Below are 23,752 nucleotides of genomic sequence, written 5' to 3'. Positions count from 1 at the left end.
TATATTTATTATATTATTATATCATATCATATCATATCATATTATTCAATGCAATCTGTTGTTCATTTTCTATGCAGGATACAAGTATGACTTGTTTCTGGTTCTGCTCCCAAGCAGTCTGGCTTTTTAAGATCTCTCTCTTCCTTTTTTTTTTTCCTATTGACCTTGAGGTGTGAACCAAATGCAGTACTGAGATTGGAGGCAGGACTGTCTAGGATAGAGGCCAACATTTGGAAATCAATTTTGTTCCTTTGGCTAAGCCTCAATCTAGCCCCAATGGGGTTGCTTTCACTAATCGCAAGAGATAATTACAGAACTAAATGGTGGGTAAATCTTACAACATCAAAGGCTTTGTTAATGCCAAGGCTGCAAAAGGCCAAGAAAATAACCAAGCAATGAATCAAGAATATTGAGCAACAATACTCGGTTTCAGAAGCTGCTGAGATCTGTCAAGCACTGAGGGAAACTCCAAGGCTCATTGCAGCATTAAAGATTTACGCTCTTTCCTATCGCAGCTACTGATGCTTTTCGTCTGGAGTTCTTTTTAATGTTCTCCCCTGAGCAACCCTTGAGGGCAGATTCAGCAAAATGATTTTATTACTAAAATTATCCCTGTGCAGTTCAGGTGCAATTGGAATCCATGGGCTATATTTTTTCCCCTCTTAGGTATTTTATTGCAGTTTGAAATTAAGACAACTTTGACTGCATCTTTTTTTTCAAAAATAAAAAATCAAACACAGGGATCTTACATATGTAAACCATGGTGGTGCAGTGGTTAGAATGCAGTATTTGCAGGTCAATTCTGCTGACTGCCAGGAGTTTGATCCTCAATCAAAATAGAGCTGGTAGGGATTTTGGAGGTCTTCTAGTCCAACCCCCTGCTCAAGCAGGAAATCCTATACCATTCCAGACAGGAAGCTGTCCAGTCTCTTCTTAAAAGCCTCCAGTGATGAAGCACCCATAAGTTCTGGAGCCAAGCTGTTCCACTGGTTAATTGTTCTCACTGTTAGGGAGTTTCTCCTTAATTCCAGGTTGCTTCTCACCTTAATTAGTTTCCATCCATTGTTTCTTGTCTTGCCTTCTGGTGCCTTGGAGAATAGGTTGAACCCCTCTCCTTTGGGGTAGCCCCTCAGATATTAGAACACTGCTATCATGTCTCCCCCAGTCTTTCTTTTCTCTAGATTAGCCACACCCAATCCCGCAAATGTTCCTCATATGTTTTAGTCTCCAGGCCTTTAATCATCTTAGATGTTCTTCTTTGCACTTTTCCCAAAGTCTCAACATCTTTTTTGTAATGTGGGAGACTGGCTCATCCTTCCGAGGTCAGTAAAATTATGACCCAGATTATTGGAGGCAATATGCTGACTCTGTAAACCACGTAGAGAGGGCTGTAGAGTACTGTGAAGCAGTATATAAATCTAAGTGCTATTGCTATATAAGTACATATCAGAGGGGACACATTCTACTGAAGACATGAACAAACAAATCATTGATAAAGAAAGGGCCGCAGGAACAATGGAGAATCCTAGTTTGCAGGAGGTTGTGGACCAGTGTGTGCTGGACCCCAACTGACCTGGAATATCTACCTGTTTTGTATCAACTTCTTTATAACATTACCTTGAATTTAATGCTAAAAAAATTTTTGTACCTCTTATATACAGTATTTTTAAAGAATCATTTTGAAAGCATCCAATCAATTTCAAAGAAGAACGAGAAGACCTAATCAATCTCATATGAGCTGTAAAGAATAAAACATTAATATTCTCTTAAAGTTGATGTTTTTAAATATGAATATTTTTTGTTGCCAGCTCATGAAGAAGAGTTGGAATGGTAAGGTCTCCTGCTCATGCAGGGGTTGAACTAGAAGACCTCTAAGGACCCTTCCAACTCTTCATTCTATGTCCATGCCTTAAGTGTATGTGGATCACAAGCTTACCATGTATTTTCTTCAGAGTTTGGGTCATTTCTTGTAATGTGTTTGTCACTTCTTGTAATGCTTCAGCCAGGATTTTGTCATCTGGTTGAAGAAGTCCATTCACAGCCTTGGCAATTGCCTGCATGAAATGGGAAAAGTGTTTAAATTTATATGCCACCCTGCTTCCCAGTGACTCTGGATCGCTTTGCAGGAATCCATTGGCTGCATATCCCCAGCTTTCTAACTCATAGGCCAAAGAGCCAACAGGTGTTCAGTTTATTAACTGATTAACAATCACATCAAAAAATAAAATAACAAAATAAAATAATAAAATAGATTAATAATAAAATAAATTAATAATAAAATGAAATGAAATAATAAAATAAAATAATAATAAAATAAAATAAAAAAGATCTGCTAAAAAGTGCACGTTTTCCTAGCTCAAAGAATACCTTTCAAAATTTCACTTTAAATATTCAATTTATGTTTAGTTTGACCCTGAAAGTCATTCTAATGAGCACAGTATGTATAGCAGGCATTCCAATTTAATTAGTGAATTTGCTCTCACACTATCGTGTTGTTTTTTCTCGTTGTTTCCCTCTTCATTCCCTTTTCTTTCATTCTTTTTTTTAATTTAATTGTCATTTAAAGTTTTTTCAAGCAGATTCTTCTCATTAAAAAAGTAAAGCTAGATTTTGATTCTGATAGTTACTTGGATCTTTCCAGGAAGCACCACAAAAGAAGGAAAGATAGCTCAGCCTTTCTGGGGGCTTTTTAAAATTTAATAAGCACTCTGGCTGACCCTCAGGCATCCCACATGCATTAAAAGAAAGTTCAACCTTTCAGCAGATCCCTTTTTGGAAGGAAAAAAAAAACCAGAAGATCAACCAGAGATTGCCTTGTCTTCCTGCAAACCATGAATTCTTCTGGAGATAAATTCCCAAATTCACTTCCCAAAAAGCCATTGCAAGAATTCTTCTGCATCCCAACACACACACACACACACACACGAGCATCCATGTGTACGTCTCAAAACATCCCAAGATTTATTTATTTTTTTACAATCCTGTAATCCCTTGAATCTGGGTGAAGTCAGGGCAAATGAATGGAGCTGAGCATTTACTGGCCAGATGCCCTTCCTGACACCTATGCAGAGTTCACAGCAGATATTTTCTCTTTGCGCCCTGCTAGAGAAACATCTGCCACTGCCTACGATTGACCTCTAGGCCACTGCGCTGCTCCAAAGCACCCTGAGATATTACTGCCAAATCTTGATGCTGAAACGGGCAACTTTTTTTATTATAGAATTTTCTTGTTCATTTTTTCCATACATACAGCATTAATTTTTCAACCAACGTGCTGTCTAAGTTTACATGCTAATACATATTTGATTCCTAATCCTTTCTTCTTTCCTCTAGCCAGTGGTAAAATAAATCCCAGGTTTGGTAATAGTCCATTTCTTCTTTTTCTTTCAGTCTCATAGTCAATCTGACAATCTCTGCGCATTCTAGTATTTTTTTAAATTATTTCTTCATCTGATGGTATTCCTTCATTTTTCCAGTGTTGCGGAAATATAATTCTTGCCGCTGTTGTGACATGCAAAGTCAAGTATAAGCTTTGTTTGTTAGTCTTTTCTGGCATTATACCTAATAAAAATGGGCAACTTTTAGCTAAATTACAGACCTCTTGCTTGTTTTAGCAGAGTCTAGCTTGTTAGGTGAACTCAACATGTTTTCAGAATAGCCAAAATGCTGGGGAATGCTCACCTTGATCCCTCACAAAAACATCCAGAGCAAACATTGATAATTAATTTAAGGGAAGACTATACCTTGAGTCCTGGTGCGGCGGCTTTTTCAGTCAGGAAACTGATGAGGATGAACCCAACTGTGCTTGTTCCTCCAGGCAAGCTAACTATGGGCTCCAGATTCCTGTGAACCACAACAAAATCAACAGTCTGGGAAAGGAAGTACAAGTATTTATTAGTGCTTGCAAGGGAGGGGTTGTTTCTCCTAAAAAGCCCAAGGTGTACAAAACAATTGATCTATAAGCTGTGTACGATCGCTCTTTTATTGCTTTTGTTCACAGTTTGGCAAGTTTTGACAATGCTTCAAAAATCTGCACTAGCAGTTTGATGCAGGAATGTAGAAACAAATGTAGGTTTGTGACATTTATTGTTCACTTTCCAAACTAAAATCTCTACTGATTCATACGTATACCTTCTCAAAGTCTATTTGGCCAATGGAGGCTGGAGGCCCAGAAGAAGTGAGGCAGTGCACAGAACCTCATTCTGTGTGACAGTTCCAAAGGATTTCATTTCCTATTGATTTTTGTAACTTCCAACAAGGCTTGACCACTTCATAATCTTTTGACCAGACTCATCCTGGCAGTTTTCTCATACTTCCTGGAACTCCTCTACTAGAATGCCATTGCTTTAGACCAAGGGTCCCCAACCTCTGGTCTGTGGACCAGTATCAGGCTGCAGCATGCCAGCAACCGGTCCGCACAAACAAGCAAAGCCCCATCTGCGCCATGCAAGCAGCACACAAAACCACACACTCTCCAGTCCATGGAAAAACCTTTCTCTACGGAAGCAGTCCCTGGTGCCCAGAAAGTTGGGGACCTCTGCTTTAGGCAGTTCACATAGGAACCATCTAATGTTCTGAGAACCATCTTTTGTTGTGAGAAAACAAAAGATATCTTTATTCTGGTCCTTTGCCACATTCTGCATTAGTTAAAATCATCCTGAGCAAATCTTCAAATCTCCTTGACTTATATCTCATTATTCAAACAAACGCATTGCCTTTAACTACATGTCAGTATATCCTGACATTACATATTAATTGTATCAAACACTAAGGACAATGTAAGGTAAAGCTAAAGGTTTCCCTGTCCAATCGTGTCTGACTCTAGGGCATGGTGCTCATTTCCGTTTCTTGGCCGAGGGAGCCAGTGTTGTCCGAAGACAATTTCCATGATCATGTGGTCAGCATGGCTATATGACAAAGGCACATGGAACACTGTTACTATCTCACCAAAGTGGTCCCTATTTATCTACTCGCATTTGTATGCTTTCAAACTGCTAGGTGGGCAGGAGCTGGAGCAAGTAATGGGAGCTCACCCATTGCTTGGGGCTCAGGTCTCAAACCTGGGCTGTCAGTCCTCCAGCTGACAATGTAGAGGCACTAATATACTGATATAGAGTCCTCTCATTAATAAAGCTATACATCAGACATGTCAAACACAAGGCCCGGGGGCCGGATCCGGCCCACAAAGTGGTTTCATGCGGCCCGCAAAGCCATCCTGGAAACAGTGAGGGAACGGCCCCCACTGCCTTGGCCCTGGCCCAGAGACCCTCCTCCTGCCAGAGACCCTCAGATCTGTCCCACTCCTGCCCAGGCCCCCATAGGCACCCTTGAGGGGAACGATGTAGAGCTGGCCACGCCCACCCAGTAGGCCATATGCACTCTAGCCATGCCCACCCAGTAGGCCATGCCCACCCTGGCCATACCCACCCGGCCCCCTGAGGGCAACCGCAATGCTGATGCGGCCCTCAATGAAATTGAGTTTGACACCCCTGCTATACATGGTTAACATATTCTAACAACACAACTTGGAAAGGGACTTCTTGGAGATGTGGTGGTCCAAGTGGGTCATTTTGGTGATCAAAATTAGTCCTATAAGTAAGAGAATCCCATTTTTTGCTAATCATTGATGATGAAACCTCTCACATTTTGTATTAAGATTTGGCCATCTGGCCAGTAAAGAGCATCAAACATTTCCTAAGTGTTAAATGATATTCTGTCTTATTATTACAATTAGAGGCAGCTAGAAAAACTGTTAGAAATTCTGTTTATATATAGCGCCACAGAGCAAACAAAAAGTACAGTCACCATGTGTTTTACTACTCAACTATTTTAATTGTAACAGGAAACAAGAAACTCTACTTAGAACAAAAGAGCATAGCGTATATACCAGGCATGTCAAACTTGTGACATCACGTGACGTCGCGTGATGTATTGTGACTTTTTCCCCATTGCCGGCAATGGGGTGGGCACGGTTTCGGTGTGACACATCCGGCCCAAGGTTTGATATGCCTGGTATATACCATAGATACAAACTTGTAAACACTGCCCTCTACTGGCTGAATACTTTTGTAGTTGTTGCATAAAAATACATTCCAACAATGAATTCCAACATAAAAAATATTGTATGTTGTTTGTTAATTGCTAGCTGACCCTGTACAAGTCTATTCACTACATGTGCTCCCTCTCACAAGGCACTCATGCCTGATCCATAACCTTTACTTCTTTCCACCAAGGACCCAGTTTCTTTATAAGTAACTTAAAAAGGGAAGTGTAGCAATGAAAAGTGGCGCTGAAATAAACCAGAACCACTGAAGGCATACCTCAATTTTACATTAGATTAGAATTCCAATCTAATTTTACATTAGATTAGAATTCCAATCTAATTTTACGTTAGATTAGAATTCCAAGGAATCATAAGCCAAGGAAAAATGAAGCTACGTGAAATAAAGCATCAAATACGCCTTGGGGTTCAGTAATGGCCTGTAAAGGGGGCAAGCAATTGCTTGCTAAACAAACCATTTCTGGTTAGTTTGCCATTTGCGCTGGAGAGGAAAGCTGCACCTACCACCAAGCAGCTGTTTGATGGAGAGAGATGATTCTCCTAGATCTCAATTTTCTATTCCGTGGGAGCATAAGTGGCAAAAAGAGGAGCTCGGAACAATGTAAACATAAGCTGTCTTTCTAAAAGTAGCAACTGATTGACTTCAAACAGCCTGAAAATTGACTCCAAGGTGATAAACTAAATCGATCTTGTCCTGCAAAAAGAAAGAGGGATTCTCAAAGACTTACTCAATTTCCAGAGGCCTTGGACAAATTGAGGGGACATCCGCCAACACAAGGAAGCAAAATCAAGAGAAGAAATCAGTTGAAGGGTAAAAGTCCACCGTGGTACAACTGCGCTTTAAACAACAACATTACCCCCAGGTATGCATGTCATGTACAGAGGTTAGAGCAAGCAGATGTAGGCTACAAACATTTGACTAAATCATCCAGATGTGGGCAGCCTAGATCTGCTAGCCCTGCAAAGCCCTTATCCCAGACTGCCTCCCCAACTCAATCCTGAGCCGTGTTGATCATATAACTCACTCCATCGGTTCTGCAACCGCTGGCAATTCAAGTTACTTTAAATCTGGTTTTGAAATTTCTCCCCAAGTATGTTTTTTGCAATTAGGGAACCTAGCTGGTTTCATTTTCTTTACGATTATATTATTATTTTTATTAATGAATATATTAAATATTCATATAATTAAGATTATATTCAATTGTATTTTAATATATATTATTCTTATACGATTATGCTTAAGATTATATTATTCACATAATATAGATTATGTGAAATGGTATAGGTTTTCCTGCCTGAGCAGGGGGTTAACTGTAACAGGGGTCCCCAACCCCCGGTCCGTGGATCGGTGTTGGGCCACGGCATGTCAGAAACTGGGCTGTGCAAACAAGCAAAGCCCCATCCATGTGATGTAGGCAGCTTGTGACACCACAACCCCTCTGGTCCATGGAAAAACCTCTCTCCACAGAACCGGTCCCTGGTGCCCAAAATGTTGGGAGCCGCTGGACTAGAAGATTCCAAGGTCCCTTCCAACTCTGTAATTCTGTTATTCAAGGGACAAAAATTGGGTAAATGGCTTTTTTAAAACCCCTAAAAAGTCCATGATTGTTAAAAATATAATCTTTTAGAATATGGTCTATTAATGGAGCTCTTAAGCTATAATTAAAATATAGCTCTTAAGCTATAATTAAAATATAATTCTTTAGTATTAGAATTTTAATAAACTCTACATTTGTCTGCTTTTTCAAAAAAAGTTACCCTGTCAACAAAAACTGCTCCAGGTAGAAACAACCCAATTAGACAAGTCAACATTTAAGGTGAGAGATGTAGGAGATGACCAGGCTGAGCCCGAGGGAGGGGTCAAGGATGTCATCTGCCTTGAATCCCTTCATGCTCACAATAGTTTCCATTAACTCTTATCTACAGCCCACCTTGAATTCCACTGACTCTTTATCTATCGCCAATTTGCTTTGACCATTAGTAGTTCAGATTCTTGTATTGAACATTAACATGCAATAAACCTATATATTCCTGGATTCCCGATGTCCTGAGCTTGACAATTATATGGCTCCAGCTATGACTGATCTCCAACTAATTAAGCACAGATACTCTTGTCAATAGATTTACCCATGGGGATCTTTTTTCTTCCAGTTCACCAAAACAAAATCTGTATGGACCAGGATAGGAGGCAGACCTAGCATTTCAGAGACTTCTCCAAAAGGGATAGCCAGGTTTCGTGGCAAGATCTGAAAGACAAGACCAGCATGTCAACACCAGCTCTCCTACCGGTAATCTGTGTCCTACTGGGTTTCAGTAGGGTTCCAGATGGTTAGAAGAAGTAGAAAGCTTTGTAAGTCTGTATTACCCAATGTTACCCGTCATTGTTATACTAAAACAGGGGTCTTCAAACTTGGCCCTTTGATGACTTGTGGACTTCAACTCCCAGAATTCCTCAGCCAGGCACACGTGCCTGGCTGATGAATTCTGGGAGTTGAAGTCCACAAGTCATCAAAGGGCCAAGTTTGAAGACCCCTGTACCAAAAGCACTGAAGAAGACTGCAGGTAGTCCTTGACTTAAACCATTCATTTAGCACCCATTCAAAGTTAGAAGAAAAAAGGGACCTTCAACCGTTCCTCGCACCTACGACCGTCGCAGCATTCCCCACAGTCACATGATCAAAATCTGGGCACTTGGCAACTGGCATTATTTGACTGTGGCCTTTGCTTGCTTGCATCATTGCTTGTGGATTGACCCTTTGCATCTTCATGGTTTTCAGCAGATGCTGCTGCAGAGCCATTTCAGGCTTAAGAAAGAGCAGAAGTGTCAAGGTTGGACTATACCTTGGGGACCTCTTTTTCACCTTCTTGCCAGACGTAGCCCATTGTGATGAAACTGAGGACCAGGTGGGCCAAACAGAGTTCTCGGTGACCTTGGAGGTACTGGCAGCTTAGTAGAGGCATCTGTTGAAGCAAACAGAACAACTAGACATAAGGACAGGGGGGTGGTTTTCCCCATGCCTTCACTCTGCTTAACTACTAGTTCCTACTACACTGTCAAAATACTTAGTAAAGCTGTACAATATTACTATGATATTATTATAATATTATAATAATATTATAATATAATATTATAATATTACATCTTTCCTATTACCTCTCCTTATCTTCTTATGACTATAACTTTGCTGCTTGTATCTTACAATTTATATTGGGGGGGGGTTTAGTATCCTAGTATGATTTATGTTGTTTGCTTAACTAGTACGCTATCACTAAGTGTTGCATCTTATGATTTATGATAAAGTGTTGTATTTCACGACTTATGATGAATGTATTTTCATGTTGTATATGATCATGATTATCACTATTACTTCTATGTACACTGAGAGCTTATGCACCGGGGACAAATTCCTTGTGTGTCCAATAAAGAATTCTATTCTAAACAAAAAAACAGTACTGTTATTAATGGGTCTCCTCTCTCTCCCTCTCCCTCTCCCTCTCCCTCTCTCTCTCTCCCTCTCCCCCCCTCTCTCTCTCTCCCTCTCCCTCTCCCTCTCTCTCTCTCCCTCTCCCCCCTCTCTCTCTCTCTCCATCCCTCTCTCTCTCTCTCTCTCCCTCTCTCCCTCCCTCTTAGAACATAGAATAGTAGAGTTGAAAGGGACCTTGGAGGTCTTCTAGTCCAACCCCCTAATCAAGCAGGAGACCCATTTCAGACAAATGGTTATCCAGACTGCTTTTGAAAGTCTCCAGTGATTCCTTCCTTTCCTTTCCTTCCCTCCTTCCTTTTCCTTCCTTCCTTCCCCTTCCTTCCTTCCTTCTTTTCTTCCTCTAAGAATATTCCATTAAGAATAAATACATAAATCTATGAGAAGTAGTAATACAATCTGAACCCTTTTTTAACAGAATTGAATACTTGTCTGAAATCTCCTGTGTAAAATGCACTGCTATACATCATATCAGTAAACTCATTGCATTTTTTATTTAACTTTGATATGTTTTCCTCTTTCATTCCAACATAACTCCTGCAAAACTCCCATCCTGGGAGCCCTGGTGGTGCAGTGGTTAGAATCCAGTGCTGCAAGCTATTTCTGCTGACTGCCGCCTGCCAGCAGTTCGGCAGTTCGAATCTCAAGGGCTCAAGGTTGACTCAGCCTTCCATCCTTCTGAGGTCAATAAAATGAGGACCCAAATTGTTGAGGGGCAGGAGGCTGACTCTATAAACCGCTTGGAGAGGGTTGTAAAGCACCGTGAAGCAGAATATAAGTCTAAGTGCTATTGCTATTGCTCTCCAGCGTATAACAACACAGCAGCTGAGGGCTAGGAAGCCACAAGCTTCCATGTTTAGCACTTGATTTCTGCAGCTCATGTGTAAATCAGCCATCATACATCAGGCACTAGAAAATAAACACTGGTCATACCTCATTATCTCATGCATTGCTTAAAAATAGCTGAAAAGGAAAGAAACAAAGTGGAAGGGAAGCATACAGTAGGGGTTGCTATACAGGCAGTCTCCGATTTAACAATTTAACAATTAACAATTTAACAATTCATTTAGTGACCATTCAGAGTTACAATGGCATGGAAAAAAATGTGACCTATGACTGTATTTCACACTTACGACCATTGCAGCATCCCCATGGTCACATGATCAAATTTCAGATGCCAAGCAACTGGCCTGCATTTATGACCGTTGCAGTGTCCCAGGATCATGTGATTCCCTTTTTGCAACCTTCTGACAAGCAATGTTAATGGGGAAACAAGATTCACGTAACAACTGTGTTACTTCACTTAACAACTATAGCAAGAAAGTTCATCGAATGGGACAAAACTCACTCAGCAACAGAAATTTTTGGCTCAATTGTGGCTGTAAGTCGAGAACTACTTTGCTAAGAAGCATAGGATTTCCTTACTGTTTCTAATCTAGACCATCGCCGTCATATATCACAGGATGCTTGAAAAACCTTCCGGATTAAAACTGCTTTACCCTTCAGTACTACTTACTGGACATGTCTTTCTCTTTTCCTGATAAAATGCAGTTGCAGCATCTGCATGATCTAATATTGGCAAAGAGCCCTTGAAGTGTTTTCCAGGTCTTTTGTGCTTCTAAATAAAAGCTTCCTCTCTCCAGTCTCACCTTTAATCTTAGTAGCAAATAAATTTCAGCCCTAAAGTCCTCCACTCTTACTTTTGGACTTGAGCTGCAAAGTTAGGAGGAATTCAGAATTCTGTGCTTCTCCGGTTACAAATATAGCAATAGCAATAGCACTTAGCTTTATATACTGCTCTACAGCACTCTCCAGGCACTTTACAATGTCAGCCTATTGCCCCCAACAATCTGGGTCCTCATTTTACTGACCTCAGAAAGGATGGAAAGCTAAGTTAACTTTGAGCTGGCCAGAATCGAACTCCTGGCAGTGGGCAAAGTTAGCCTGCAAAACGGCATTCTAACCACTGCCCCACCATGCACATAGCCCATTAAAACATGAATAAGGTAACTTCAAATGTGGCTTCGTTATAGTGATTGCCAATTCAGCTATGTGGATATGAGAGTTATTTTTCACACTAGCATTCACTCCTCCAGCAGTCCATAAGAAAGCAAGACTGGCTTACTAGAGCATCAAGAAACACAATGTGAGATCTCTATGGCTAAGTCATGCATAAAAATGAATTTCAGTACCTTGTTGATCTGGGAACGAAGCTGATGGCTCTCAATCAAGTAAACCAACCTGTGAGCAATCTCCATCCATGAATTATAGAAAGGAGGAAGTTCTTTCTTAAAAAGAGAGGCCAAAAAAGAAATGTGTGATTATATGAATTAAATGTACATAAGTAAGTGGGGTTTCCAGTTCCTGTTTTCAGTGTAGCAGTTGGAGAATTCGATCCTCCGGCTGAAATTTCTTTTTGTTGGGGACCCTAAGGGGCCGGAATCCACCCTGAAGGGGTGGACTGAAGGAAGGAAATCCCAGGGACTTAGGAGAGACAGCAGTCTCTCCAAACAGTCCAGGAGAAGCCTCCCAGAAACCAACAGAAGAAAAGGCTGGCTAACGCCATGTCCAGTCATAGCTGAAACAACAACGGAAGCCATAAGCGATTAAATTAAGCAAATTGAAAACAGCACGTTTGAATCTGGGTAAGAATACTGATTTTCTCTATCCTACCTACTTTCCTGAAGAAGGAAATCCCCAAAATAAGAGATCTCCGAAGAAGGAAAGGGGGAGGGGGACTCCATTCCTTCTCTTTCACTTTGGCAATGGAATTTTCTCTTTAGAGAAAGAAAACACTACAAACACATGAAAAATGAGCAAATGCTGACCTCTGCTGGTGGATGAGGATCTTTTTTCTTTTCTTCCCCCTCCCCCTCCTTTGAACTATTAAGCTTTTAGGAACACACCTGTCTAAACAATAACACAGCTGAAGCAATGAATACTTTACAAAAAGAAACATGTGATGAGCGACAACAATTTCAAAGGACAATGACTTTAAACTACATAGAAATTCAGAATAACTTTGAGAGTATGAATCAACTTAATTTCACTCCAAGAAACTTCTCAGGAAAATACAGTAGAGATGATTGAACAAAATTCTGAAGATAGAGACAAGGAACCTTATAAAATGCTCATTTTACAAAAGGAAACATATGATAAGCAGCAAAATTTCCAAAGGACAATGACCTTAAACTACAAGGAAATGCAGAAAAACCTTGAGAGCATGAATCAACTTATCTTCAACTTAATTTCACTTCAAGAATTTTCTCAGGAAAACATAGCAGAGATGATTAAATATAACTTTGAGGATAGAGACTTGAAGATGGAATTATATAAAATAAAAAACTATGATTTAATCCAAATGGGAAATATTTTAATACATCTGAACAATTTTGAAGATAAGGAAAAGAATGAGAAAAAAAATTTTAGGGCAACAAATGATACAGCAAAATATAATGATTATGAAAGACAATGACCAGAGAAAAAAAATCAAAATAAAATTCCAGGAAAGAGATGGAATTTACCAGAAAGAATACTTCAAAAAGAGACATTTGTTTGAATATGGCTAAGAAATGGAAAAATTTTGAAATATATTACTTTTAGAGGGAAATTTTTTCCATTTTTTTTCTCCTCTTAATTAATATAATTGTGTTGGTTTTTTTTCTTTTTGTGTTCTATTCTTCTAAAATGAAATGATTTTAAAAAAAGTAAAATATAAAAAATGTGTTTTGAATGAGTTTTAAAGGATTAGATGATTAGAACCATTGAAGGGAATGCTTAAAGTTTAAATAGTTTAAATACATTTTTAGCTAAGGTTAAAAAAATGAGAAATTGAGGGAATAAATATATATTAAATTAGGAGAAATATATATCTTCATATGTTATTTTTTGTAGTTTAGTATTTTTGTCTTTTTTTCTTTTCCCTTCTTTTTTGATCCTCTTTTCTCTCTACTTATATAGTTGAATGTTGAAATGATTGTTATTTGTAAGAACAATAGAGCCTTGGTGGAGCAGTAGGCTAATGCCTCCTTCAGTAACACCAGCTGCCTGCAATTAGTGCAGGTTCGCATCCCACCAGGCTCAAGGTTGACTCAGCCTTCCATCCTTCCGAGGTAGGTAAAATGAGGACCCAGATTGTTGGGGGCAATAGGCTGACTTTGTAATAATGCCGCTGGGGCCCCCCCGAAAGCCCTAATAAGCAGGCATATACATAGAATGAAGGCTATTGCTAAGCACATTGGTTTGTGCTTAAATTGTAAGCCGCCCTGAGTCTTCGGAGAAGGGCGGGATATAAATGGGATTAAAAAAAACATGTTGTATGGGTGGTGGCACTAAAGAACAATCACTTCAAGGCAAAATAACTGAAGCCTCAAAGATACAGCATCTTAACAACCTCCCGGGTATATCACATCACTCTTACTTTTTGAATTACTGTGAAAGGGATCTAGGTGTCTTAGTGGACCACCATTTAAATATCAGCAATCAATCAAGAGCCCTGGTGGAGCAGTGGGCTAATGCCTCCTTAAGTAATACCAGCTGCCTGCAATTAGTGCAGGTTCGCATCCCACCAGGCTCAAGGTTGACTCAGCCTTCCATCCTTCCGAGGTAGGTAAAATGAGGACCCAGATTGTTGGGGGCAATAAGCTGACTTTGTAATAATGCTGCTTGGGGGGGGGGGTGAAAGCCCTAATAAGCAGGCATATACATAGAATGAAGGCTACTGCTAAGCTTGTAAGCCGCCCTGAGTCTTCGGAGAAGGGCGGGATATAAATGGAATTAAAATAAATAAATAAATAAATTTAGAATTTGGAGGGAGAAATAAGCTGTTCTTTTTTGTTGTTTCTTTTTACTTTTTTACTTATTGATTGGGAAATATAAAAGCATGAGAGGGTTTGTATGGAAAAAACCAGAATGAAATTCACCAATGTAAATATAGTTAAGTGTTAAAAAAGATTGTCACTTGTAAAAATAATTAGAATTGGGGGGAGAAATAAGCTGAAATAAATATGGTGACAGGATTCATGATAAGACAACTAAAACGATACACAGGACTACTGAAACTATATATTTAACAGTTGTTAAGCAAAAAAAACCTGTCTTAATCTAATGTTTTGCAAAGAAAGATACGTTGGGAAAAGGGGAAATTACGTAAATGAAATTAACATATAGAATATAGATTATAGAAATTAATTGTTAAGGACTGTGTTATAAATGTTACCCAGACAACATTCTGTTTTATAATGATTTATCTTATGTTAAAAAATTCCAATAAAATATTTACAAAAAAATGTACATAAGTATTGTACAGATTAGGTTGGATATGGAGAACCCATGATCCTGCAGCCATTGTGAGATTACAATTCCCAGCATTTGATGCCTACTGTGAACACTGGCTTAGGGTTAGGGTTCAGTGCAGTTTTCCCACCCTTTTATTGAAAAAAAAACATCTAAAAGGAATTGTCCTCTTCAAAGTGGAGAAATTGAGAACTTGGAGTTCTCCAGTAGTTCCTTACTCCCAACTGCACCATCTAGAAAGACCAGTACCATTGACAGGTGAAGTTCAGCAAAGTCAAGGACCTCCTATTAAAGATTAGCCAACCACTAGATGTGATTATCCATGAAGGACATGGCTGATCTCCACATTTTATTATCTGTCTGAAGCAACTGTCAGCCTCTAATTTATGTCTGATGGGTTGCAATCAGTTCTGTAGATCATAACCAATCAGAAAGATCAAGAAGCATTTGATCTGTTTACTTTCTTACTTGGGAAACAGGTCACCTTTGGGGTCAATGAAGAAACTAAAATTTTGAGAACCCCCAAAACAGGCTGACAAATCACTTTATCATGTGGAGGGCTAAACTCTTCACAAAATGGCTGCTTCAGTGCTGTGGCCAATTATAAACCATTTAATCATCATAACTGACTGGATATGGAAATGTCTGCAAAAAAAGGGGTAAATTTTTATTGTAACAAAAGGACACAACCAGAAATTCCCTGTTCTTCCAGCTTCTTGGCTGCATCAGCATTTAATACATTCTGATCCACTGAGAATTTTCCCTGGAGACGAAAGAACTTGCTATTTTAATTATATTCTGACAAGGGATGGGAAACAAAATTCTTTGCTGGAGACAGTCAAATAGGAAAGGCTGTAGAAAAGTTAGCAACAGTTAGGAAGAATCTGCTTTGCAGATTCTCTTTGTCCAGTTTTTCATTCTGGGGACGGTTGCCATGGCTTTGAATTTTCCCTGACAATTGCTTAATCTCACATCGGTCTTTTCTTCTGATTCAAAATGGGAGATGCAGAGAAGAGCCAAAAAGATGATTAAGGGACTGGAGGCTAAAGCATATGAAGAACCGTTGCAGGAATTGGGTATGGCTAGTCTGGTGAAAAGAAGGACTGGGAAGACATGATAGTGGTGTTCCAATATCTGGGGGGCTGCCACAAAGAAGAGGGGGCCAACCTTTTCTCCAAAGCACCAGAAGGCAACACAAGAAGCAATAGATGGAAACTGTTCAAGGAGAGATCTTACCTTGAACTAAGAAGAAATGTCCTGACATTTAGAACAATTGATCAGTGGAACTGCTTGCCTCCAGAAGTTGTGGGTGCTCCACCACTGGAAGAGATTGGACAGCTATTTGTCCAAAATGATATAGGGTCTCCTGCTTGAGCAGGGGGTTGGACTAGAAGACCTCCAAGGTCCCTTTCAACTCTTACTTTGTTAAGATGTATTTCTCTCTTCTAGTAAGTGGAGGGGGGGCAAGGAGATTTGTCACTATTAGGACTGTTATCATCAGTAACTGAGTTCAAGCATGCTTGGGATAAACAGTTGTCCATCATCCAACAAAAATTAATAAATAAATGAAACGAAAATAAGTAAAAGTAATAATTAAAAATAAGAAATACATCCATTAAAAAGATTTCATTCTGCGGATGGTTGCCATGGCTTTGAATTTTCCCTGATAATTGCTTAACCTGATCCAAAATGTGAGATGCAGAGAAGAGCAAAAAAGATGATTAAGGGAGTGAAGGCTAAAACATATGAAGAACCATTGCAGGAATTGGGTATGGCTGGTCTGGTGAAAATAAGGATTGGGGTGACATGATAGCAAAAAAGCTTGTAAGCCGCTAAGCGGCTAAGCTTGTAAGCCGCCCTGAGTCTTCAGAGAAGGGCGGGATATAAATGGAATAATAATAATTAAAAAAAACACCCCTCAAAGGGGAGACTCAATGGATCACTAAGACTTTTTCTGCTGTCAGTTTTCTATGTTTCTATGACTGGTAATGTTCCTGAGGTAAAGCGGGCTCTTTTTTCTAAAATTACCCTCAAGTAGAGGGTAAATAGGGAATAGGGACGCGGTGGCTCAGTGGGTTAGGACGCTGAGCTTGTCGATCAGAAGGTCGGCAGTTTGGCGGGTCGAATCCCGAGTGCCGCGTAACAGAGTGAGCGCCTGTTACTCGTCCCAGCTTCTGCCAACCTAGCAGTTCGAAAGCACGTAAAAAATGCAAGTAGAAAAATAGGGACCACTACGGTGGGAAGGTAACAGCATTCCGTGCGCCTTTGGCGTCTAGTCATACCGGCCACATGACCACGGAGACGTCCTCGGACAAGCGCTGGCTCTTTGGCTTTGAAACGGAGATGAGCACCGGCCCCTAGAGTCAGAAACGACTAGCACGCATGTGCGGGGGAACCTTTACCTTTACCTTTAGATATTTGTGACACTTTCCCATGCTGATGAAAAGTATCTCTCCAAAACACTTAAATTGGTTCTTTTCCTCTTGAAAAATCAATCTTTCAGAACTGGACATCTTTCCTGGCAGAGAAAGCCTTCTCTATTTTCCCCCCACATCTTCTTTAATCTGATGAAAGAAAATTTACTTGGGAAATCCTTACTAAGGAGAAAATATATTCCCTTGAATGGTGGTGAAGTTCTCTCATTTATTTAGGGATAACGTATAACCAATGTGTGAAAAACCTGACTTGTTCAACTATCTCCCTGATAGCTGCTGGTTTCCACATTTCCACATTTAGGTATCAGCAGGGGGAAAAAAAACATCCATGAGATATTGCACAACTCTGCTCTGGTTCCTCTTGAAACGAAGTCTTGCCTTTCAGAAATTGTTGGAGAAATTCTTTTGTTCATGCAGAAATGCTAAGGAACATAGAATAACAGGGTTGGAAGAGACCTTGCAGCAGTGATGGGATTCAGCCGGTTCGCAACATTTCAGCAGAACCGGTAGCTACTTTTTTTTGTTGCCCAAGCCCAGAATGGACCTCCGGAAGCAGCATCCACTCAGAGAACCAGTTTTTTCCACATATTTGAATCCCACCATTGCCTTGGAGGTCTTTGCGTCCAACGCCCTGCTTGAGCAGGAGATCCTGTACTATTCCATAAAAATCGTTGTGCAATCGCTTCTCAAAAACCTCCGCTGGTTAATTGTTCTCACTGTCAGGAAATTTCTCCTCGATTCTGGGTTGGATCCCTCTTTAATGATCTTCCACCCGTTACTTATTGTCCTGCCCTTCGGTGCTTTGGAGAATGGGTTGACCTCTTCTCCTTGACAGCCCCTCAAGTACCGGAAGACATATACCACGTCTCTCTCTTCAACACATACCTAGTTCCCTCTACTATTTATCATATGATTTAGCCTCCAGATCCCTTATCATCTTTGTTGCTCTTCTCTGCATTCTCTAGAATCTCTGCATCTTTTTTTTTGTATCAGGATGACTGCAACTGGATACAGTGTTCCAGGTGTGGTCTTACCAGGAATCATCCACTCAATTTCTCTACCCACCGATCTGGTTCATTTTAAAAGGTCGTTAGTGCTGAGCTCTAATGAAGGGAAAAGAATTCAGACCTGGGTCGATAGAGATGCTCTGAACCAGCCAGGCAGCCTCGTCTCCAAAAAAACCTCCTGGAGCAACTGCCCGCTGAACTTTTATTCACCTCCAACATTACAAAAACTCCATCAACCTCATACAACATAGGATACATAGAGATAATTGGATACATAGTGAGAACTTCTCAGGTGCCTATGAGATCTTTACAAAAACAAGATACTAAAGATATACCGTATTTTCCGGCGTATAAGATGACTTTTTAACCCATGAAAATCACCTCAAAAGTTGGGGGGTCGTCTTATACGCCCAGTCGTCTTATACACTGGAAAATCAGCGGCTGGCGGCTGGCGTCAGGGAAGAGCGTCGGACGGGAGCCGGCAGGGAAGTCCTGCACACACACGCGCACGCAGGACTTCCCTGCCGGCTCCCATCCGACGTCAGCCTGCCCTGCTTCCTCCACAGTGAGAGGGGAGGGCGTGCCTTCCCGGGCTCGCTGATTTTCCGGCGTATAAGACGAAAAATCTTGAAAATCATCTCAAAAGTTGGGGGGGGTCGTCTTATATGCCCAGTCGTCTTATATGCCGGAAAATACGGTATGTGAAAGCTCTATCATAGCGTTTCCCAAACCTCCCACATGCCAGCCTGCCTGTGAGCCAGGAGAGTATGCTCTTCACTGTAACTTCACGTGGAGGCCCTTAAGGGGGTTTGGGACAGCTGAAGGCTGAGAGACCAAATTCTTGGGAGGCCAAATTCTGGCCGTTCCCACACTCTAACTAAGAAGATTTCAGATGTTCTGAACGAGTTGTCCCAATTCTTCCACTGGTGCTTTGCTGGACCACGCACCCATCCATTAGGGACACTCATCCTGTGGTGCCCACAGAAGAAGAGAGCAAAGAAGATGGTGTCACATACCTCCTTCTAATGGGAGCAGGACAAGCTGCAGCCACATCCTAATCTTCCAAATTCTGAGCTTCCCTTGCAGAAGCTACTGGCCAAGCTACTAGCCTCAGTCCTTCTCCCCCTAAAACACCCAAAAGGCACAGCACGACTTTTCCCTAGAACTAAAACTGGATCACTAAGCAAAAGTGCACAGTTTGGGGAGATTTGGGCTAGGACTGGAGTACCCAAGCAGACAAGACAAAGGTTATTTCAGATTAAATTAATGAAACACAGTTAATAAAATTACTCTTTATGTAATTTAATAATGTTTAACTGTGAAGTTAAACATTACAGCTGGGTAGTAATTTTTGAAGGAGATAAAGCATAAGGACACATCAAAGAGTTTGGGAAGGCATGGAAAGAATTTTTCTAGCATGTGGACAGGGAATATATTCATAACTGACATTAAGGTAATTGATTTTATTTATTCATTTAGCCACCCATCCCACCTAACGAGCTACTCTGGCCAACGTACTACTATGTAAAACAGACTTAATTCTCATTTACATTATATCAATTATATTCTTTTTCCTGCTAGCTTCAATCAGTCTCTCTCCTGAGATCTTTTGGCCCAAAAGGTTGTGCATTTGATTGAAAAATGACCTATGAAAAAGACGCTTTCTGCTCCCAGCAAAGCTTATCTGATGTCCTTCCATGGATCACTACCACAATGGGAAGCTATCTTCAGGTCTCTACTCATTCAGAGACAAAAGCTATTTATTATCTGTCTTTCTTAGATTAGGGAAAAAATGATCCTCACATTTGTTGGTACCTGACCCCATTCGCCATTCTCATTCTTACAGCTATGCAGGGCTTTTTTTGTCATAGAACGGAGTTCCGGCACCTTTTTTGGATGGACCCTTGTAGGGTAGGCAAGGCAGGTTGTATGACATGTGTGAGTTCCGACACCTTTTTCTTTTACAAAAAAAGCACTGCAGCTATATAAGGAAATCAGAACCAAAATCAGTCCTCCTTCTCCCTATCTGAAAGCTTATTTAGTCTCTGAAATATTTAAACACCAAACGCCAAAATGATCCCAGATCATTCTGCAAGCCCAAATCCATCAGCTGAAGTAGACCACCTTGGGAAAGATCCAACTGCCTTCCTTGCTCCCTGCCTTCTGAACACTTTCCCCTTCCTCCCACAACTTTAGTTTTTAGCAAAAGGCTGCACCTACCAATGGGTTTGGAAGAAGGAAACCATAATCTTCAGAAATATGAAATCTCTTCAGTGTGAAGGCCGGCTTCTGTTTCACATGATCGGTAGCGTTCTCCATTCTTATGAGACTTGGCAGCCAGACTTGTGAATTTGCCCTAGGATTAAGTAGCCTGTTCAATTCGGGATGAAGTGAAGCTCAGAACCTCACAGTGGCTACTGACCAAGACAACCTTACTAGTAACTATTAGTAGATCTTGATTAGGCAAAGTCTTTTCCCTGTTCCTCCTAATCCCAGACCTTTGGCCTGTTAAATGCCACTGACCAATGATCAGTGGAGCTGGATAAACATCAGGGAGGTATATTGATAATACCTCATCCATAGACCAAATTCAAAAACAGAAAAGAGAATCTACAAAGTGAATCATTAAAGGCAGCTCATTTGATAAGAATAAAAAACAAAAGGAATACAGAATAATAGAGTTGGAAGTGACATAGTCGCTTTTCTAGGCCTGCCTGCCCCATCCAAGCAGAAGACTCTATACGGCATGCAGGACAAATGGCTGTCCAATCTCTTCTTTTTTTATTGAAAAGTTTTACAATACATTTTATCCCTCCCCCCCTCCCTCCCCCCAACCCTTCCTAACCCTCCCTATCCCTCCCCCCTCCCCTTCCCCCCTCCCCCCTCCCCGACTTCCCAGAGCTAAATACAAGGTAAAAACAATCATAAACAACCATATGTTAACAACAATAAACTATTAAGTCTATCGCACTCTAGCTCATATAAAATGACTACAAGCAATACTAATATCATATCAAAACTTATACAAATGCTAAATGAAACTTTTTAGTCCCATATTTGTTCTGGATATAATCAATCCACTTTTTCCACTCCATAATATAACGTTGTTGCGAATGGTCTTTCAAATAAGCCGAAATCTTTGCCATTTCCGCCAGGTCAGAAACTTTTAGAGTCCATTCTTCTCTTCTTAAAAACCTCCAGTGATGGAGCACCCACAACTTCTGGAGGCAAAGCTGTTCCAATGATTAATAGTTCTCACTGTCAGGAAATTTCTCCTTAATTTCCCTCTTTAATGATCTTCCACCCATCACTTCTTGTCCTGCCCTCAGGTGCTTTGGAGACGAGGTCGACCCCCTCTTCTCTACGACAGCCCATAGATATTGGAAGACTGATATCGTGTCCTCTTTTTTTTTTGTTGTTAAACTAGACATATCTAGTTACCTCTATTGTTCATCGTATGCTTTATCCTCCAGTCCCCTAATTCTGTGAACCGGCACCAGGCCATGGCATGCCATAAACTGGGCAGTGCAAACAAGAGAAGCCCCATCGATGGGATGCAGGCAGCATGGGAAACGACGCCCCCCTCTCCAGTCCCTAGGAAAACCTCTCTCCACAGAACCGGTCCCTGGTGCTCAAAAGGTTGGGGTCCCCTGCTCTAATCACCTTTGTTAGGAGCATTTAGAGGTGCTGTTATGGCTCCCCAAACTCTTAAAAAAGATTAGAACAAAAGTTAGCAGCTTTTTCAGGCACTATATCAATGCTTCAAAAATTATTATTTTGAATTAATGCTAAATTCTGGAATGCCATCTGGAGCTGTTGTGGGCATCTTTGGTTTTCTGAGTGCGTACTTAGGGAAGGTATCACATTAGGGCAATGCGGCATTTGGATACAAAAATAGAAAGTGTCTCAGAGCAGGCTGGGATGCTCATGCAACAGATTTTGTAACTCATTAAAGCAGCTGCTTCCATGGTAAGTGCAGGAGACAAGCAGGTGTTAAATGACAAAGCATGCATGTAAACCTCATCATTGCAACTTATGAACCTGAATAAGTCAATCTGCATTTTGAATATGGTCTTGGCGTGATGATCTTATCATACTTTGGCCACCATTTGGCATCATCAAAGATGCTGCTGCTGCATCTTTTCCCTGGGTCATATCCTTGCCCTGCACGGTAGTTGCAGAATCTGGGGAATAGAAGCGTTAAGAGCCCTGGTGGTTCTATGGGGTTTAGAATGCAGTACTGCAGGCTAATTCTGCCAACTGCCAGGTGTTCGATCCTGACTGGCTCAAGATTGATTCAGCCTTCCATCCTTCCGAGGTCAGTAAAATGAGGACCCAGATTGTTGGGGGAAATATGCATACTCTGTAGACCACTTAGAGAGGGCTGTAAAGCACTATGAAGGGGTATATAAGTTGAACTGCTATTGCTATTAGTTTAAAAACTTACAGAGAGATATCATCAATGATTTGGATGAGGGGATAGATGGGGAACTCATCAAATTTGCAGATGACACCAAGCTGGCAGGAATAGCCAACACTCCAGAAGACAGGCTTAAGATACAGGAGAATCTGGACAGACTTGAACACTGGGCGCTATCTAACAAAAAATTCAATGGTGAAAAAAGCTTCTACATTTAGTCAAAAAAAACCAAATGCACAAGTATAGCATAGGTGGTACCTTGCTCAATAGTATTAACTGTGAGAGGGATCTCGGAGTCCTAGTGGACAATCACTTAAACATGAGCCAGCAGTGTGCTGCACCTGCCAAAAAAGCCAACACAGTGTTAGGGGTGCATTAACAGAGGGATAGAATCAACATCACATGAAGTGTTAATACCACTTTACAATGCCTTGGTAAGGCCACACTTAGAACACTGCATCCAGTTTTGGTCACCACGATGTAAAAAAGATGTTGAGACTCTAGAAAGAATACAAAGAAGAGCAACAAAGATGATTAGGAGACTGGAGGCTAAAACATATAAGGAACGATTGCTGGAATTGGGTTTCTCTAGTTTAATGAAGAGAAGGATGAGGGGTGACATGAAAGCAGTCTTCCAATATCTCAGGGGCTGCCACAAAGAAGAGGGAGGCAAGCTATTTTCCAAAGCGCCTGAGGGTAGGACAAGAAGCAATGGATGGAAACTAACCAAAGAGAGAAGCAACCTAGAACTAAGGAGAAACTTCCTGACAGTTAGAACAATTAATCAGTGGAACAACCTGCCTCCAGAAGCTGTGAATGCTCCAACACTGGAAGTTTTTGAAAAGACTGGACAGCCATTTGTCTGAAATGGTATAGGGTTTCCTGCCTGAGCAGGGGGTTGGACTAGATGACCTCCAATAATAATAATAATAATAATAATAATAATAATAATAATAATAATAATAATAATAATAATAATAATAATAATAATAACAACAACAACAACAACAACAACAACAACGAACATAGAATAATAGAGTTGGAAGGGACAT

The 23,752-nt window shown here is 40.6% G+C and overlaps 1 protein-coding gene across 1 annotated transcript in view; it reads right to left on the bottom strand.

The window, feature by feature from the left end:
- IDO2 (indoleamine 2,3-dioxygenase 2) overlaps positions 1-20,599 on the bottom strand; it is a gene marked incomplete at both ends in the record, with an annotated part of 30,443 nt that extends 9,844 nt beyond the window's left edge. Inside the window, 6 exons of the mRNA XM_083368879.1 lie at positions 1,889-2,186; positions 3,744-3,843; positions 8,189-8,307; positions 8,903-9,022; positions 11,736-11,831; positions 20,501-20,599. Coding sequence (XP_083225005.1) covers positions 1,889-2,186; positions 3,744-3,843; positions 8,189-8,307; positions 8,903-9,022; positions 11,736-11,831; positions 20,501-20,599 — 832 coding nt within the window. The remainder of the gene's footprint in view (positions 1-1,888; positions 2,187-3,743; positions 3,844-8,188; positions 8,308-8,902; positions 9,023-11,735; positions 11,832-20,500) is intronic.
- Positions 20,600-23,752: the final 3,153 nt, after the last annotated feature.

Source organism: Vipera ursinii (assembly GCF_947247035.1).
Source record: "Vipera ursinii genome assembly, chromosome: 8".
Classification (NCBI taxonomy): domain Eukaryota; kingdom Metazoa; phylum Chordata; class Lepidosauria; order Squamata; family Viperidae; genus Vipera; species Vipera ursinii.
This window is presented reverse-complemented; position numbering and strand designations above follow the sequence as displayed.